This window comes from Tympanuchus pallidicinctus, unplaced genomic scaffold, assembly GCF_026119805.1.
Source record: "Tympanuchus pallidicinctus isolate F22 unplaced genomic scaffold, pur_lepc_1.0 scaffold3, whole genome shotgun sequence".
Lineage (NCBI taxonomy): Eukaryota > Metazoa > Chordata > Aves > Galliformes > Phasianidae > Tympanuchus > Tympanuchus pallidicinctus.
Genome location: NW_026294747.1, coordinates 76,085,537 through 76,104,446, shown reverse-complemented (window position 1 = coordinate 76,104,446; position 18,910 = coordinate 76,085,537). Strand labels below are relative to the sequence as shown.

The 18,910-nt window shown below is 41.7% G+C and overlaps 2 protein-coding genes across 2 annotated transcripts in view; one reads left to right on the top strand and one right to left on the bottom strand.

Annotated features, from left to right (window-relative positions):
- The window catches only part of CUNH10orf67 (chromosome unknown C10orf67 homolog), a 35,454-nt gene extending 34,075 nt beyond the window's left edge, over window positions 1–1,379 (bottom strand). Inside the window, 2 exon segments of the mRNA XM_052692304.1 lie at window positions 201–333; window positions 1,187–1,379. Of these exon segments, the coding sequence (XP_052548264.1) occupies window positions 201–333; window positions 1,187–1,293 (240 nt within the window). The 5' untranslated portion in view covers window positions 1,294–1,379.
- Window positions 1,380–11,773: 10,394 nt separating this feature from the next.
- OTUD1 (OTU deubiquitinase 1) lies at window positions 11,774–14,307 on the top strand. The gene has a single exon (XM_052693997.1). The coding sequence runs from the start codon at window positions 11,987–11,989 to the stop codon at window positions 13,124–13,126; it is 1,140 nt and encodes a 379-aa protein (XP_052549957.1). The 5' UTR covers window positions 11,774–11,986; the 3' UTR covers window positions 13,127–14,307.
- Window positions 14,308–18,910: the final 4,603 nt, after the last annotated feature.

Here is an 18,910-nt window from a genome sequence, read left to right as displayed (position 1 = left end):
ATGAAATCTTCTCTGATTCAGTTAGCTGAGTAACCCAATCTTTAATTCACCTATCAATATTTGTGTGTTGGTATATTTTGAAAATAAAAAATCATATATAGAGTATATGAATACAGAATAAATGTCTAAACAGATTGCTCAAATATTACATAAAACAGGTGACAGTGACAAAAGTATCTGTTCTATAGCATGAAAAAGACTCAGATATCTTCCTTGATTAAAGCTTGTGTAGCAACTGCTAATTCATTTAATTCTGGTATTTCTTTGATATCTGTTTGTGTTGCGTGATCTCTGCTGTGATATCCTATTTTTAAATCATCTGAAACGCAAGGCCTGTAAAAAATCAATTTGAATAGACAACTTAAATAGAACAGCAGTTGCATTAACCAGATTAATCAGTCTTTATTAGTAATGGATATTCAGGAATAAAGTATTTTTTAATCATTTCACTTGCATTTTTTAAAGACAGGAACTTAAGAGTGTAACAAACACACCAGCAGCTTCTTTGTGTTTGTTTCATAACAGCAAATGTTTTCAATAAAATACTGAATAACAATTGAAATGTAAGCAACTCAATCGTTGTACTAAAGAACCTAAAAGAAAGTGCCAAAGAACAGAATACATTCTGACAGCAAACAGACAATTTTCAGTGTTCTGTAGAGAAAGCCGCCCAAGAATCCTGGACAGTGCATTTAGTTAGGAGCTTGTTTTTCTATTTCACTGATAAATTTGATTATTTGATATTACTAATTTACTCTAAAAACACCTACCATTAATTTTTAATAAAAACCTACAACAATGCATTGTTAAAAACAGAGCAATGCTGGCGCTGTCAGAATTCCTCTCTGTCACAAGCAGATGGTGTCAGACAACTCCTGCCCAGGGGTAGGTGATCCAAGCCAGCTTAACATCTTAACTGCCCTCGGAAGTGTTCTGCTTTAGGAGCATTCCAAAATATTCCAAGTACTGTTGAATACTACTGGCCACGAAGGGCTGTTTTCATCTCCCCAGGTTCTGTGCAGGAAACCTGCAGAGAGCCCCAGCCGTGCGGTGATGCTGTCAGATGCAACGTATCCCAGCTGGGCTGGGGAGCAGTGGCAAGAGGCACGGAACAGCGCTGAGCGGGCCGGACGGGCAGCTAGCTGAGGCCCAAAGGGAAACCAGCGCAGCCTGGTGAAGGCCTCACCTGTGCTCGGGCCCCTGCAGGCCGCAGGGCAGCGCCAGCAGCTCCAGCGTAGCCGGGGACAGCAGGCGGGCCCAGCGCAACGGGCCGCCCCGCCTCACCGAAGCCATGGCAACCAGCGCTCCGCCGCGCCGCTCGGAGCGGGGTGGGACGGGCTAAGTGGCGGAAGTGGCGGTAGTGGCGGGGCTCCGCATGGCCGTGTGCGTTGTGTCACTGTAGCCGGCTGCTCGGCAGGCTCAGGCTCAGAGTCCTGCCTTTTATTTTCATCGACTGCAACTCCCGACATCCAAACCCTATGTCTGAGAGTGCTGTCCAAAAGCTCCTTGAACTGTGCCGCCGTGGGGCCGCGCCCGCTGCCCAGGGCAGCCTGCTCCATGCCCGCCGCCCTCTGGTGAAAAACCTTTTCCTACTATTCAACCTGAACGTTTAAGTTATTGCCAGGCCAGGGAACACATCTGCCTCAGGGGCATCAGAGCGTGTTTCAGAGGAGATTGGACGATGTACCACTGCACCCAAGTGCAGCAATTCTCTCAGCATCTCCATGGCCTTTGGCTTGACCCAGCCCTCCTTGCTCCAGCCTGTGTGAATGTGGAGGTGAGGAGCCCAAACGGGCTCTTTGAACTACGTAAGACTGTGAACCAAAGGTGGAGGAAATAAGGAATAGTGGCCTGTGTGACAGAGGTAGAAGAAGAAAATGCAATTTCATGCCGTTTCAGACTGCAGGATAGAAGATCATGTCAAATGTGAGCATATACATTATTAGTGGATCTGCTTTCACTGTAGTAACAAATGTAGGCGTTGACATTTTAGTGTTGAAATGGTTGAGACAACAGTGAGACGATCAACAGCAACTGTGATTTTCTCATAATTCTCCCTTGACAGAAGTCCATCAGAGTATGGGCCATCTGCAAAAACAATGTAGTTACTAATATTTGAATGTGCTATATGAACTGTAGTGTTCTGGTCTCAATAAATTTAGCATTTACACTAAAAATCACTTCAACTTTGCTCAAACTCAAGCTGCGTGTTGAAAGCACGAGTTGAAGAGCAAACATTAATACCACTCTGCTCTCTAGATGTAGGAGCAAAATAACCTCCTACATAAACAGAAACCACAAGGATTTTTAAACAGGATGAGCCCTTTTAGTTTTTGCTAGGATTAACACCGTATGTAAGTTCAGTGATATATAAACTTTATGGACCAGAAATTATTGTAGGCATTGTTTAAATAATAAATCATTTCTAGTATTTGGAGTCATTAGTGTGGGTGAAACCTTCCTAACCTCAGCATATGGGATTCATTGGCTTATAGAAAAAAAATTGCCTTTAACTACAGAAACTAAAAAATAAATTTTTAATTAAAATTCTCTTTATTTATTTATTTATCTATTTATCTATCTATTTATTTATTTTAAGCTCTGGGCAGCATTTCATTTTATAAACAAGAAATATGGAAAGGGATACAAACTAACAAGTTAAATTTAAATTTTTAGAATTGTTCTCTTTCTCAAGCTCAAGGTGAAGGTGAGACCAAAGCCATCTCTATATCAAAGAAATGTAATTGGTAAGAAATCTAAGTTAGCTATACTACCAAAAATAAGTCATCACTTACTACTTTCAGAAATGTTACCTGAGTTAATATAAAAAGGGAGATGTCATTGTTATGCCACATGCAGAGTAGTACTTTAAACTAATACTTCTGACTTTGGTATTCTCAGGCTTTTTCTTTCAGTTTAGCAAAAATGGTGAAGGTAACTGAGTGAAAAGCAGAAATTGTTACTGGACTTTCAAAGCCCATTTGTAAAACTTGAGTTACTTTTGGGAAACCTTCCAACATGAATAATGTATAGAAAAGTGCATTTTCTTTGGGGAAGAAGTATAATTTGCCATTGGAAGCAGGCAAAAAGTTTATTAATATAGGCTATAGCATGTATGTACAGAAACTATCAAAAAATTACATCTGTGTTTTTCTGATCTATAGGAATCAGATTAAAGGTCAAGAAAGCTGGTTTTCACAATCCCATATATTGCTTGGATGCATGCAAGAGCAGTGTCAGGGAACTGGTGATCATGTTTATTTGTGAACATAGAAAATCCAACATTTTTGTGGTGATGTATTTCATCCTGACTTGGTTGTTTTCTTATTATTGATTGCAACCTGGTCATACTGTTCCAACTACTGTGTTTATGCTAGTAGCTTGATGCTTCACACTATAATTACTGCAGTCATGATAACCTTGTTTATTTAGAAACGTCTTTGCTGTATAATCTGAACAAGACTAACTATTGAATCTTTTAAGATAATAATCAAGTTATTTGTTTTTTGTTTGTTTGTTTGTTTTGTCTTGTTAATCCAATTCCCTGAAAGATGCTATGATATTTTAATCTAGTTACAAGCTGCTGAAAATGCATTTGAAATGGTGCTGTTGACAAATCTTAAATAGTATCATTCATGTCATAATAAAATATTGGCTTTAACTTAGCAAAACACAGTTGGTTCTCTCTCCAGGATAGCTGTTCTTTCACGGCCTTCTGTGTATTCACAAATGGGAGGCGGGGCTTTCACATCTGCAACTGCACCTCACCAAGCTTAGATGAACGTGACCTCTAAGGAGCTGATGTTTACAGTAGCACATAGCATCTTTTTAAAACAAGGTACTTGCTTATTACTTAACTAAAACAGGGTAGGAGTCTGTTATGTCAGAATGGAACAGCAAAGCTTTTGTGTCTGTGCATGGTATGCCTGTCTGTCTGTATAGCTTGGAAGTATCCAGATTCAATGACACAATGGAATTGGCAATAGACAATAAATCTCTCCCCTTTGATCTACCTCAGATTTTGCTTCAGATTCTAGTTGTGATAATTTTACATATTCTGCCTCATTTGACTGACAGTCATCAATAGATAATTTCTAATGGAGTCTCCAAGGTAACCAGGCTTATGTGCTAACAGTTCTTGACATTTTCTCTTACAATCCAAAATTTATCTTAGTCCCTTATTACACAAAAACAAGTAGAGATGGCTGCAATACAAGTACGACAATTCAAACATGTGCATTTCCTGCTTTTTCCTGAATATAACAGGCACTGTTGACCTGAGAAAAATACAGTAAGTCCATTTTATTCTGTCTGTGTTGGAAAAAGTGAACTGATCTTCAGGCACATAGCTCCTTTCAAAGGCCAGTGAACTTCAAACAAAATATAAAAGACAGTTGCTCTTTGTTGAAACTAATGATGTTAATCCCTCAGAAAATTAGGGGGAGGGGAAAATAAAGTAGTAGTAGCACTTTCAGAAGAGCGATGTATTTGCAGGTGGAGAGGATGACAGATTGTAAATCCCTTGGGAAAAAAAAAAAAAAAACACACAACAAAACACAAATAGAACAAAGAAGCAGGCTGATATTTTGCTGCAGGTTAAGATCAAAGTCTTTACTATTGCTACACTGTTATTAAGCCAAAATGGTCCTTGCATTCACAGGCCCTCCTGATTTCCCCATACTGCTGCAAATATTTTGTTACCAGGATCCTTTCATAAAAGTATTTGCAATTATGTCATATCTGAAAGCTAAGGCTATGAGTCAAGACTAAATTTATTCATTGCCAAGTTGTATCCATTTCATTTTGGCTAGTGCTGTCCTTTAGCTTCATCAGCTCTTCTCACTCCCTAGTATTTCATCTGTCAGGTATTTATGGAGGGCCATTTTCAACCTGTGCCAGATAAAGCAATTCAAGAACAGTTAGTCTCTTGTCACTGGTGCTCCAATCATTTTAATTCCCTTCTGCTCATGATGCAGTCAAAATGTAACGTCCTTCAGCAGTATTGATCAGAAATAGATAAGGTATCCAGATGAGGTGATAGTGGTGAAGCTACAACAGTTCCACAATCTGGGTCTCTGCTCCTGATGATTTCCCACAGCTGATATTCTGCTAATAGCAGAAATACTCACCTGTCACTGAGTAGATGTCTTCCATTTGCAACTCTGATTTTCATCTACCCTTGGAAGCAGCTCGATTTCTAGTCTCCGACTGTTTCCTATATGGTATTTCAAAAATTTTTATTGTAAAAATGCTGCTCAGCTCTATTGCCACTGGTGAAAGTCAACTGCACACCATATGGCAGGGTAATTAATGAAAATATTAAAGTCAGTCCCAAGACTGATCTTTAAAGAACTCCACTGCCAAATGTCTTTCAGCATAATGATTCCTTTAAATTATCTGCAGTTTTCTCTCCTTTAATGAGTCCCATAGCCACCTTTCAATTCTTGTTCTAATCCCCATTTTCATTGGTTTAGTAATGTCTCACGCTGAGCAGTACTAGAAATTTTATTGAGGCCCAACAAGATTAGACATACTAAATTTCCTCTAGTAATTTTGTATCAAATTCAGAGGGACATGCACAATCCCTTCTGTTCAGCAGAAAGGCCCAGATCTGTTATATAAGTTAATCTCAATTGGGATTCTCACTCTGAATTACTAAGTAATTAATGTTTAATTTTTATAAAATTGTGCTTGCATAGAAATCATGAGCAGATTGCTTATATTTTCATGTATGGATGATGTAACTCTTAACGAGTGCTTCTTTGTAACAATTTTTAATGTTTCAAATAATCTGAATAAGTACAGAAAATCATATTGCTAAAACATTTCAAAATTCCTACAGATATTCACTCAAAGCAGCAGAAACATGACTTCGCTTTTCAGTATGACTGAATTGAGTTTAGATACCATTATGCTGGGAATTACGGGTACAAATTCACTAATATTCACTATAATTCACTTTTAAAATTATCTCATAATGTTGAAGCAATATTGAATCAGAAAAATAATAGTGTTTGTATATTTAGCCATAACAAACTAGATTAGGAAAGGTTTAATTATTTACAGAGTAGGACATTAATAAGGATGAACTGATGTCACCCCTCCTCTGTAATGGTTCCACCTGTGTTATTTTTTCTCATTAGATAGTGGAGTTAAATAGCTGCAATCTGACCTTGCCTTAACAGTTAATTCTGTGCTGTGTAGGTGGAAATAGAACAGGTTGGTATTGTGATGAGGTAGGTTCTTCCCCTAAATTCCACTGGAGCTGGAACAGTACTTGTTGAGCTGGTTACACTGCATGTAACCACAGTCCTTTCCCACAGGATGGATCAAGCAGTGGAATAACAAAGGTATTTTATTTAATTAGATGCTATTCCTCGACTCTGAAAACATGAACTATGCAATGTGGTTTTCTGCTAAGTTCACCCATGTGTGAAGTAGTGATGCCTCTTTTTGCTGCTTACCAGTGGTAGGAAAAGCTGACTATTGCAAGGCTTTGGAGGACAGGGCAGATGAGACTGTTCTTAGAACTAGTCTCAATCTCAAAGCCTTCTGGTGTAAGGCCACCTGTGGAAATACTGGCTGCTTGGTACCTCACTGAAGTTATGCTTCTACTTCGGGAGTAACCAGTCCTGTAGTACTGCACCGTTTTCTTTTAATGTTATTTCATACTTAAAGGTTTGTGGGTTTTTTTTTTTGTATTTGTTTTGTTTTGCTTTTTTTAATCAAGAGTAACCTATTAATGATATCCGGCTTCTGTTATTTCTGTATTACCTACTTCCTCTACTTCCTTCACAGGCTGTTCTTGTCAGAACCCTGTTCTGCTCTTGGTATGAGCTAGAATAACTACTTTCCTTAACGCTAAAATCATCATTAACCAACGTGGAAGGGAGGGAAGGCAACTATTTCACTTCCTATAACTGCTAACAAAATATGGGTATTGCAAGCACTTTTATATCCTTTACGGTTTATTAAAATATATAAAATAGCTTATTTTAAATGTTGTGTGCATTACAGAGCTTGCTTATTGCATTATTACAATTGTTTTTTCTCTGAGGAAATAGCTTTTATGATTCCTTTTTGTATTCTGATATCATCTTTGGGCCCTATTCACAATGACCACCACAAATACCATCTATACACTGAGTAGAAACGAGAGACTTGACCTGCGTCACAGCTCACATTTAGAGGCTCACTTATCAAATGGGATGTGAATCCAAGACCCTGAGGTGTGAGTGGAAGTCTATATTTATCATCAGCAACACTTTTTCCAGTCTTGCCATGTGATGTCATACTGTATGTTACATCTCTAATGCCCAGTGCACCCATACAGTGATATGATTTTAACCTGAGAGTATTGCAGAAACGAAATAACAAACTGTGAGTCAAAACTGTCTGAGACACATCTCTTGTTTTATGCACTGTATGTTTACCTCAAAAGTAGCTGCTGATATGCTTACTTTCCATTTTATGTTAGTAATACAGAAAGGGTTGAGCAAAATATAAAATCATTACTGAAAGAAAAACAACAACAAACCAAACTGGCATATGGAGTAGGAAAAAAGACCGGAAGTGGAAGCAGCAGAATCTGTCAGTGCTGTTGGCCCATTCTATCTACACAGGTTCATTTAACTAAGGGTAAATTATTCAGGTTATAACTTGGTAACTTTATGAAAGGAATGATATGATCGCGTGCAGGCAACAAAAGAGAAGATAGATGATTCAAGAAGTTTTTTGTTGTTGTTTTTTTTTTTTTTTTTCCCCAGCTAATATTTCTTTGGATGCCAGGGTGAAGTTCTTTACAATGGTGAGTGCTGGAACAGGCTGCCCAGAGAGGCTGTGGATGCTCCATCCCTGGATGTGTTCAAGAACAGGTTGGATGGGGCCCTGGGCAGCATGGTCTAGTGTCAGATCTGGAGGTTGGTGGCCCTGCCTGTGGCAGGGGGGTGGAACTTGATGAGCCTTGGGCCCATCCAACCCAAGCCATTCTATGATGTTCCTTCCTAGCATTGAAAGATCCTTGGTATGTATCCATTATACACACACAGATATTTTGATTTTTCTATTTTTTTTCCCTTGGTATACTACTTCAAATTATTTTAAAAAATAAAATAAATCCATCATCCAATTATATACAAAGAGCTATCAATTCATGAAATACTTCGGACAGAAAATGTCTTTGGCTGAAGTACAGATACATCAGCATAAATAAAAAGCTGTGGAAATGCTTATTCAGTGTCATTCAATACGTCACTTCAGCTACCTTCTCTCTCCTTCTTCACTAATAAATGATCCTGCTGATGTAATTAATTTGTTCGTTAAAGTTAGAAGTAGTTCCACTCTTAGGCATCCAGTTTTACGTCACTGAATGCCACTGTTTTTCCACAGCTGTTTCTATGCTTGTGGTTTGCCTTGTAAACAATCTAAACCATTCCTGGAATGTGCAGTGTAACCAGTGGTAATGATTATGTCAGGAGAAATTTTAACCTCAAGAGATGCTTATGCTTTGTTACCACAAGGATTGCTTTAAGATCTATTCTGCATTAGCAAAATGTTTACATTTGCCTACACTGAATGAACCAGAGGCCTGGGAACATTACAGAAGACAGTGAAAGGCATCTCCATAGTACATTCTGCTTGCTCTGCGAGGCCTTCTAATGCCCACGTGACAGAGTATGCAGGCAGAAGTGACAGAAATGGCAAAACAGGAATTTATGGAAGCAATCCATCTGTGCATTGTGTTTTAGCCAGTTTTTATATGCTGTAAAGCAAAGTTCAGTTTTTCCCCAGTGGCTGCTCTACATGCAACTCAGAGCAAATAAGCACCTCCTGGCAGCAAAAGGCACCAAAAGCACAATATGCTCCTTCCTTTTACAGATGGTCTTGTATTAAGGAAATTCAAATTATTCTCTGAAATTTAATATTCACAAGAATTTATTCATAGGACTTGATCATTCCTTTCTATTTCCACCCTTTTCTTCACCTAGTGATCTTGGATCAAAGCATGGGTTAAGATATTACTATTATTGCAAACAGATGTCAGACATTTACTGAATGACCTTTCAGGTAAGTGCTGACTGTTGGCAACTCCTACAATGAAAGCTGAAAACTAGCCATGAAATGCTTGTGCTGCAGAGGTACAATGGGATTTTTGTTGTTGACTTCTAGAAATATTGGATTCCACCCAGGCCAAATGTGTGTGACTAACTCTAGACGCTCAGTCACAGAAAATGTTAGCCATGTTACATTGTCAGTATTTAATAACACAGGTAAAATATGCTGAGGTGAACTTTTCTTTCTATTTCCTTCACATGGGAGATAATTAGTACGTTAAAAGCAATATGCAATTAGCTCTCATACAATGGTAGAACTGTTTGTTATGTTGCTCAGTTACCTAGTAACAGATTTTGATTGTATTTTAACAGTACTAAGAAGGTTACATATATTTTAAGTGAAAACATGGGAATGATGTTACTGATACCTGTTTGTAGAATGATCTGGTAACTGTACCAAAAGCTGCAAGTGTAGTTAGTGTGCATTTCAGGATGCTCCTTGGATTTTTGTTCAGCTATAAATAACCTTTTTCCCCCTCCAAAATATCTTGAAGCACAGCATTGAAGTACTAACACAATGGAAATCTGGGAATACGTAGTAAATCTCTTTCTTTTCTCAAATACTAATAATACTAATAATCAGAATAACACAGCTGCCCATCTGTTATTGTACTGCTGTTCCAAATAACCAGTGGTTTTGGAGGGACAGAACAGTCATTACTGGGAGTTTCTGTAACATCCTAGTAGAAAGAAAATTGTGGCATTAAGTATTCAAAGAGCAGCACTCGTTTTTAACAGAAATGCTCTTATTCTGCTGGATCCATTTACTATTCTCTAACAGAAAGAGCTGCCTCTTTCCTCTATACTCCCTCCTCCTGTTACCAGACTATTTCAGACTTCAAACCCACCACCCAGTATAAACCTCTGACATTTACTTGCAGGCAGAACAATTCACTAAGCAAAAATATACAGATCTTTGTTTTTTTGTTTTTTTGTTTTTTTAAACTAAAAAAAAAAAAAAGTATGCAGAAGAGCTGGTGAGAATAAAGTAACATACATCGTTATTATAATGACAAAGGTCACAACAGCTATTGGCACATTTTAAACCCTCTGGGAAGGGACAGCTTCCAGTGATTTTACATTAGATCACCTGTGAATATACTAGAATGCATCTCATCTTGGAAATGTACCTTGTAAGGTTTTGATTAACAAGTAAAACCAAGCAGGAATTTTTCTTTTGCCCCAAGCCTTTGCTTGAAAAGTATTTCAATTTAGCACCACTTGATTGGTATATTTTACTCTCTAAGAAATGATTTGTCCAGAAATAAAGATTCACTGACTGATCTCATAAACTATATTTAAAACAAAGTTCTGAACATTCTGACACATGAGAGTCACTCTGTAATTTCAGAGCAGTTGTAATACTTTATCCGCCTGTTAACAGGCTGCCAGAAATGCTTCTGGCTAATGCACATCACCATTTGTTCTACAGGTATCAGCTTTCTGGCTGTGGTGGATAATCAGGACCGTAGAGCCCGATTCATATCTGATGTACCTCTTACACTTCAACTTTGGAGGCAATAATTTTGGATTCGTATTGATTCTTTACATTTCAATTGAAATATTCCCATTAATGCATGGAATTAGATGCTGTATTTTATTCAAAATGAAGAAGGAAAGCAAATGCGAAAACTGTTCCCTTAGGTACCCACAGTTTTTAGTATTGAGAATTTCAGTGTTTTTCATTCCACACGTGGGTTAGCCAAGGTATCAAAGAGATCAAAACATGGAAGAGAATGGCACTGTGTTGTATTGCTGGTAGCCAAGGAACCAGCTGCAGAGACTGGGGATAGGGCTCAGTTCCCAGAACACGTATCCAGAGAAGCAGTTCTTTTTAACATAGTAGTCTGCTGCAAGAGGTCAGTTATGTCTTTTTCTTTAGCGTAATACAAGAACAAAGGAAAACAAATGATGAGAAGATAAAAAAGGAGTTGGTTACTCACCACCACACCCGCTCTTTTTCTCCTTTCTTCTGGTTGGATTGCAGAACTGAAGCTAAAACCTTTCATCCCTAGGTTTATTCTGAAATCTATTATTTTTCCCTATATCACTTTGAAGTTTAAACACAATATCCACTTTTCCATTCTGGTAAGACTGAATGCCTGTGTTAACCCAGCATGAAGTGGGACTTCTTACTCAACATGCCTGCCATAACGTAACCACAGCCAGTGTGTGCAGATAGCGTCACTGCTCATGTCTGACGGGTGAGATGCGACTTTATTTATATCACAGCTAAGGCAAAAAGACACGTGCTGATTTAAGGTGCCACCGACATCAATAAACCAATTGCCCATGATCTTTGGGAATGTATTTTAAATCTCTCCTCTCCAATTATTAACTGGTGACTTATATCGTAGTTTTATGTACACGTCTATATGTACCACGCTTTAGCTGATGACTTATATCGTAGTTTTATGTACACATGTACTCGTACCACATTTCCCTAAGCCGAACTCCGGCCGTTCTCACAGTCGCTCACCGCGGCGCGTCCCCCCGCCGATGGGCGTGGCCTATCGCAACCCCGCCCCCCGCATTCCAACGTGCGCGGGCCCCGAGGTAAACACGGCGCCTCCCCGCCCCGCCCCCAGCAGCTTCCAGAAGCGCCTCAGCGCTTCGCCGCGCGCTCCCGCGGAGGGGCGGGACCTGGCGGCGGGGCCGTGCCGCTTGTGGCGCAGTCGGAATTGCGGCGGGCGCCGCCGGGCCCAGCGGGCAGCGCGGGGCAGGGGAGGGGCGGCGGGGAGGGGGCGATGCCCCGGGTTATTTTTACCCGGGCGGCTCATCCTCTCCGGCAGCCCCGGCGCGGCCCCCGCCGCCGCTCCCCGCCCCGGCTCCGGCGGCGCTGCCTATAAAGCGCCGCCCGCGGGGAGCCGAGGATGCAGCTCTACAGCTCCGTGATCACCCACTACCCCGCGGGCGGGACGGCCCCTCCGAGCGCCGCGGCCGTTTTCAAGGTCTCCGTGCCGCCGGGACCCCCCTCTGCCGACGCAGCGAGCGACGCCGCAGGGCCGAGCACCAGCCCGACCGCCGAGAGCCCCGCCAAGGACGGCCCGAGCCCGGGGGGCCCTGCCGCCGCCGCCATGCCCGCCTTCTCCTCCTGCCTGGAGGTGATGCCGAGCGGCCCCGCCGCCGCCGCCGGCCCGCAGTACAGCTCCTGCGCGCAGCTCACCGTCAGCCGCCGCCGCCCGCTGGAGCGCGTGGTGCCCATTCGCCTGCTGCCCCGGCCCGAGCCCGCTCCGCACGGCCGCGCCTGGCTGGAGGGCGTCGTGCAGAGCGGCGCCGAGGAGCCCAGCAACCGCAGCCTGCGGCTCAGCGAGCACTGCCAGGCGCTGCAGGCCGCCGCCGCCGGCCAGCCCGGCCCGCAGCCCGAGCGCGGCGGGGAGGACGAGGAGGGCGGCGGCGCGGCCGGGGCGCGACGGGCGGAGCGCAGCGAGAAGCTGGCGCTGTACCTGGCCGAGGTGGAAAAGCAAGACCGGTACCTGCGGCAGAAGGGCCGCTTCCGCTTCCACATCATCCCCGACGGGAACTGCCTGTACCGCGCCGTCTGCAAGGCGGTGTACGGGGACCAGCGGCTGCACGGCGAGCTCCGCGAGCAGACGGTGCATTACATCGCCGACCACCTGGACCACTTCGGCCCCATCATCGAGGGCGACGTCGGGGAGTTCCTCATCGCCGCCGCGCAGGACGGCGCCTGGGCCGGCTACCCTGAGCTGCTGGCCATGGGGCAGATGCTGAACGTCAACATCCACCTGACGACGGGCGGGCGGCCCGAGAGCCCCACCGTTTCCACCATGGTTCACTACTTGGGGCCCGAGGACCCGACGCGGCCCAGCATCTGGCTGAGCTGGCTGAGCAACGGCCACTACGACGCCGTGCTGGACCGCGTCTGCCCCAACCCCGAGTACGAGGCCTGGTGCAGGCAGACTCAGGTGCAGCGCCGGCGGGACGAGGAGCTGGCCAAGTCCATGGCTGTGTCCCTCTCCAAGATGTACATCGAGCAGAACGCCTGCTCGTGAGGCCGCCCGGGAGCAGGGCTGCAGGGACAGATGGACAGATGGAAGTGCGCTGGCCGTGATGGTGATGCCTTAATCCTTAATGAAGCAGCAGCACCCCGGACTGAGACGAGCGGTAGATCGTGGGGGATAATTCCAGGCGTGTTTGTAGTATTCTGTTGTAGAAACTTAGCCTCGGATTATTTGCCAGCAGGTTCTCTGTGTATGTTTGTGTCTCCCCTCCTCACCGTTTCTCTATTTTCTATGAGAATGTATTTTTTGCACATTTTTAAACTGTTACGTCCGTCTTTTACATCTCATGTTAGTATCTGGCTTTGAGCTGCATAGCCAAAAACATTTGTAACAATTTTTGTAAATAAGGCTTATGATGTAACAGCTATTTTTTGCTGTGTTTTTTACCCATAAACCTTATATTTTTACCAAATGAAGCCAATGTCAAGCGACCCTCCCAAACTGGTGAAAGAAACTTGGGTATTCTTTGCAAAACAATAGTTCTTGTTCAAGTGCGGCAAAGTAGGAGAAGACTGCTTTCAGAACAGTTGGTTTCTCTGCCTTGAGTGCAGAACAGGTCCTCTGAGCCGGCTGGAATGCAGCTCCATGTGCACCGCGTGGGGAGCAATTGACTCTTCTGTATTTAATTACTGTTTTGAGTAAACTGGCCTCTCGTTGCCTGGTTGGCTCACCCTCTGCGCCGTTTATGTTATTTATCTGTAATAACAGAACATTAACTTGCAATAGAATGTTGTGACTAGATAATAGCCTACCGCTTTGGCAGTAATTGCCTTGGCTGCACCTCGGTGTTTGTGTTCCTGTTTCTGGGGTTATGGTGTCTTTTGTATGAGCCCTGCTTCTGTTTTGGCGCTTATATTGCACCAACAAATCATTATCTGATCACAACATTTTATTCATTGGATGTTATTTTCTAAATAAGAAATCAGGAATGGTATTCTGCGTTAAAAAGTATTTAAATTGAGATTTGTATGGTTTGCTGGGTCAAACATTTAAATGTTTCCAACCTAAATTCTGTTTCTTCTACTTTCTGATTAACTTGTTAGATATATTTATTAAGTACTGCAGTTTGTACTTTTTTATTTTGTAATATATTGTGATTTTGGAATTTATACAGTATTTGTATAATAGGAATATTCTCAGCTAAAATGGAATGAATAAAGAATATAATTTTACTTGTGCTCTTTTTTTTTCTATGCTTTGTGCTCCTGGCATGAGGAACTGGAAGTTCATTCCCAAGAGCCGTTACTTACCTTCTTTGCCTTACTTTCCCCAGTGAGTGGGGGGGAAGCAGGGACATAACATTTGATGAATGTGAACAAGTGATATTATGGGTGGTCTGGAGGTGTGAAAGAAAAGCAAACACTTAATGACAAGTATTTCAATTCTTTTGTAATTACAAGTGGTCTTAGCATAAATATTTGCCCTTGAGAAAGCCCTGAGGGATTCTTGTCTGTACCAGGGAATGGTACCATGGACTGTGGTGAAACAGAGCCCTGCTGGGCAGTGCAAGCGTTCGCTCGGTCTCATGTTGCACAAAGAAGCTGTGGATGCTCCATCCCAGGAGACATTCAAGGTCAGGTTGGATGGGGCCCAGGGCAGCTCAAGCTGATGAGTGGCAGCCCTGCCTATGGCAGAGGGATGGGACTGGGTGGGTAGTAAGGTCCTTGCCAAGCCAAGCCATTTTGTGGACTGTGTCTGGTAGCTTTTATTCTGCAGCCGTTCCCAGGCTTGTTTTAGGTTAGCCCTCCCTCTGTACTTCTCTCAGTTAACTTGGATGGAAGTCGTATCATAAGGAAATAACAGCTTTTTGCCTTTCCTTTTAAAAGTGAAATGCCTTGTAAGCTGTTAAATAGCATGGTGTGTATTTGCATACCAATCTTTGCCTGTCTCTAAAAATAGAAGGTCATCTTTAAACAAACAGGAGAGCGCTGGCTTAAAATTAGGATTAAAGATAAGTAGCTGAGATGCTGCAGTCTTAATTGAGCACGTGTGTTCTGATAATGAGCTGCAGGACTGACTGCATGTATGTTTGCCTTATGTGATGCAAAGAGGAAATCAGAAACTTATGTCATTTCCAAAACTGTCCTGATTTAAATTCAGAGTGTATTTTCCCCATTTTTTTTCACACACAATCATGCTTTATCTTTAAAAGTCAAACAGTGGTGGAAGAAGGAGTCTTGCCGGTTAGTCCACTGGTGCCTTACCTTAACTAAATCCCTGGAAGGCTGAACTCTGAGGGGAGAATGTGGCAAAGATGCAGACACGATTGTGTTCATGGGGAAGAGAGAGAGCTGATGAGGAAAACAGCTGACTGAGCACGGAAGTACTGATACAGCATTGCTGAGTATCAGGGATGTGTTTCATGTTAAAAACACTGCGTCCAGTCTGATAGCTTTGAGTTGGATACTATGAATTTGTTCAAAGTTGTCAGTATCTCATACTTTTTCTAAAACACTGATTTTACTTTAGGTCTTTTAAAGTTATTAGTTTCAACTGTACTGTGAATTGTGCACGTACTCAAAGCTCAGGAGCACTGATGGAGTAAGCTGAGCAGAGAAGGATTGGCATTGCCAAGTGTTCACTGTGTGAGAAAAAAAAAATCCTGTTAAAATATCAACAAAAAAGTAGCAGTAAAATGAACAGCACTGAACTCTGGGATGAGTTCCCAGAGGGTTCCTAGGAGTTTTGATGCCATTGCAGATGTCAGTGGCACACATTTGACTTTAAGGAATTAAAACTGTTGAACTGATTTTAAAAGCCATTAAGGATGTATTGTTGAAGCACGTAACGAGTACTTTAGTGGCTTGCAGTACATACTGTGTAGATTTCAGAAGAAAATGGATAAATAGTACGTTAGGTGCTTAAGGCATGTGGAAACTGAATTGTTTTTGTAATGCTGCTGTTTTTAATTCAGCTGAGAGACAGAGTCCAGCTGCAAGCATCTTGCCTGAGCAGGAGTGTTTTATTAATGACAGTGGTCCAAAAGTGGGCATTGTTTACCATCCCCCATTTGAGACAAACTTTCCCAGCAAAAGTACAAGTAGAGGCAAGTTTTCCCTTACTCAGTGGTTAGTAAGGGAAACTCAGTATCTATGGAAGGACAAATGTTGCCCTTGCTCATAATTTCAGCACCAGATTATTTTAACCCTGGGTAATCACTTGTATAACCCAGCTAATCCTGAGACATGTCTGGGGACTGTGGGAAACAGGCTCATATTGTTGGCAATAAGTGAGAAGGAGATCTTGGTTTCCAGTGTTCAGTTGTGTGGTTAAGTGAGATAGAATATGTTTTAATTCTAAACTGAGCAAATGTGAACTGGAGTGTGCTTCTCTAGGCTGCACAGCAACTTGGTGATGCCATCCTCACTTGTGTTCTGTAGTAGAAGTGGGAGTTAGATGGCAGGTTGAGTGCTTCATGTCAGGAATTCCTTAGGTTGCAGGATGCCATTTTGTCACGGAAGGTTAGCCATGTTGTAATTTTCTTGTGTCTTGAACAGGTGCTGTAACACAAAGCAAGGTTTGTAAGAATGGAAATGGTTTGCATGTAAAAGGAACATTCCAAAATGGGAAAGTACAAGTTGAAAGGGGAAGACCTTTCAAATGTTGCTGTCCTTCATGTCAGGCAGAGTGTTTCCTCTTGGAAAGCTGAGTGGATCCTTGCCTATGCTTAGTAACTTCCTAGGATGTGTAAAGGTTGCCTACCACCAGGTGCTGGGTGTGAGGGTCTCGTTGTACTTTGCCAGCACACCAAATGTGTAAAAAATACATCTGTGACATTAATGAAACATGTACATGAAGGTGTATTTCAGTACTCCCTGTGAGCATACAAAATTTTCTGCATCCGAATGTTTCTTCTGGCTGGTTTTGCTCTTATGCTGGGATTAGTGGACAGGACTAATTTCATTATCTATACCATACTCTTCTCACATGTACAAGAGCCCAGCATTATTCCTGCACAAAATTTCTATATTTTCATATTTTGGCTATTCAGCAAACCAACATTTCTGGGCAAGAAAACACGTGGTTTCAGATCTCTGGGTGAGGTCCAGAGCTTGGTGACCTCTGTCCCTTTAACCTAATATGGCTAAGAGCAATGCTTCTTCCCATCGTTGATGCTCTGCTCAAGTTAAGAAATAACAGGATCTTTGGAACTCCAGCAGAGCTTCTTTTGCTATTTTTTTCAGAAAGAGCCTGTGAGCAAAATGTACTCCTTTTGTAAATAAACAATACAATGCATTTTCTATCTATCTGTCATTAGACTTAGAGATTGAGCTTTGACTAAGCAATTAAGGAACGTATTTATGCGTCTTGTTTCCTTAGCAAATTTCAGCTCCACTGGATCAAGTTACTCACAGGGCTGACCTTACTTTCTGTAGCTTAAGGTAGGAGTGATGATAAAATTGTCTCATTAATTATCCTCATAATTTGATATGACTCCTGCAAATCCTACCTACAATCTCTTTAATTTTGTTGTTGATCACTGATCATTTACCCTTCCAAGTTTAACCCCAGAAACTAGTTCTGCTGTACAATAAAACCTAATTAAATAAGACATCTGAATGAGTTTATGAGTTGACAGCTGTTTTGCTGCTTGTATGTAATTGGAGAGAAAGGTAGTGCCTAAAATGAAGCCATTGTGAAAGAACTTGTTTTTCTCTGAAAGATGGTTATGTCAGCCTGCATAGCACTGTGACTGCTGATCTGAAGCCTTTAATGCACTCGTGTTTGTTAGTTAGAATAAAAATGAAAAAAAATGAAAACTCAGGAGACTGGTAGATTGAAAATGAAAACAATATTCTGCTTTTAGGAGCCAGGAAGAAATTGTTTTTTCCTTTCCTTTATTTCCCATCATCAAGGAAAAGAAATCTTTAGCTTTACGTAATGAATGTTTGTGCCCATTGTATTTGAAATGCATCCTATTTGAACCAATAGGTTGAGTAAATGTAGGATAAAACCTTTTACTTCTGATTAATATGCCCAGAAGTGAAGTTTCCTTGGCTAACAGATTGTGTTTTATACTGCAGAACGCTATGAGAAGGGTGTAATCTCAGCTGGAACTTACTTGAGAAGCAGTGCACACACTCTTTGCAGTGAACGGAATACTTTTTATATTTTTGGCATGCAGCTTATCTTCATTATCAGGAAGTAAATATTTATGGATGCTTTCTCAATTAGATAGCTGTCCTTTTGTATAAACTCACAGCAACTTGCATAAAACATTTGTGCCTATGATTCCTGGTAGATTTCCACTTTTCAGCTGGTGTTCCATAGCAGGTTTTCTCTCCTTGTAGAGGATCTTTATATAGTTCTGGCTAGAGAAACAAACGTATTTTAAAATGGACAGACAGACAAACGTGGGCCCTGCTAGGTAAACTGAAGAATATATTTTCTTAAGATAGTTATTCTGAAAAGCATTATGAACTTTGATATCACAAAGCAAACAGCTGGGGTAGCCTAGGACTGCTTCTTTGAGGCATTTTGTTGCCACACTGAAATTGTTTCAGCAAAAAAAATGAAAGAATGTCATATTTTACAGCAAAATGTTGTCTAAAACGGCTAGACAGGCTTACAGTAATTCTCTATCATTTTTATCCTCTATAGCAACATTCCAGATATTTTCCAGTTGTATTTTCTTTCAGGAGTCCTCACAATTGTCATCCATACACATAGCTGTATGGGAACTGTTGAATCATGACCTGAACCTCTGATTGATCACCTGAGGCAAGCAATGAGTCAGTCCTGGAGCACAGGTGAAGGCAATTCACCTGTGTGATC

Bases quoted from the DNA above. Each gene is read 5' to 3' on its own strand.
- OTUD1 (XM_052693997.1), top strand. From the start codon at position 11,987: ATGCAGCTCTACAGCTCCGTGATCACCCACTACCCCGCGGGCGGGACG.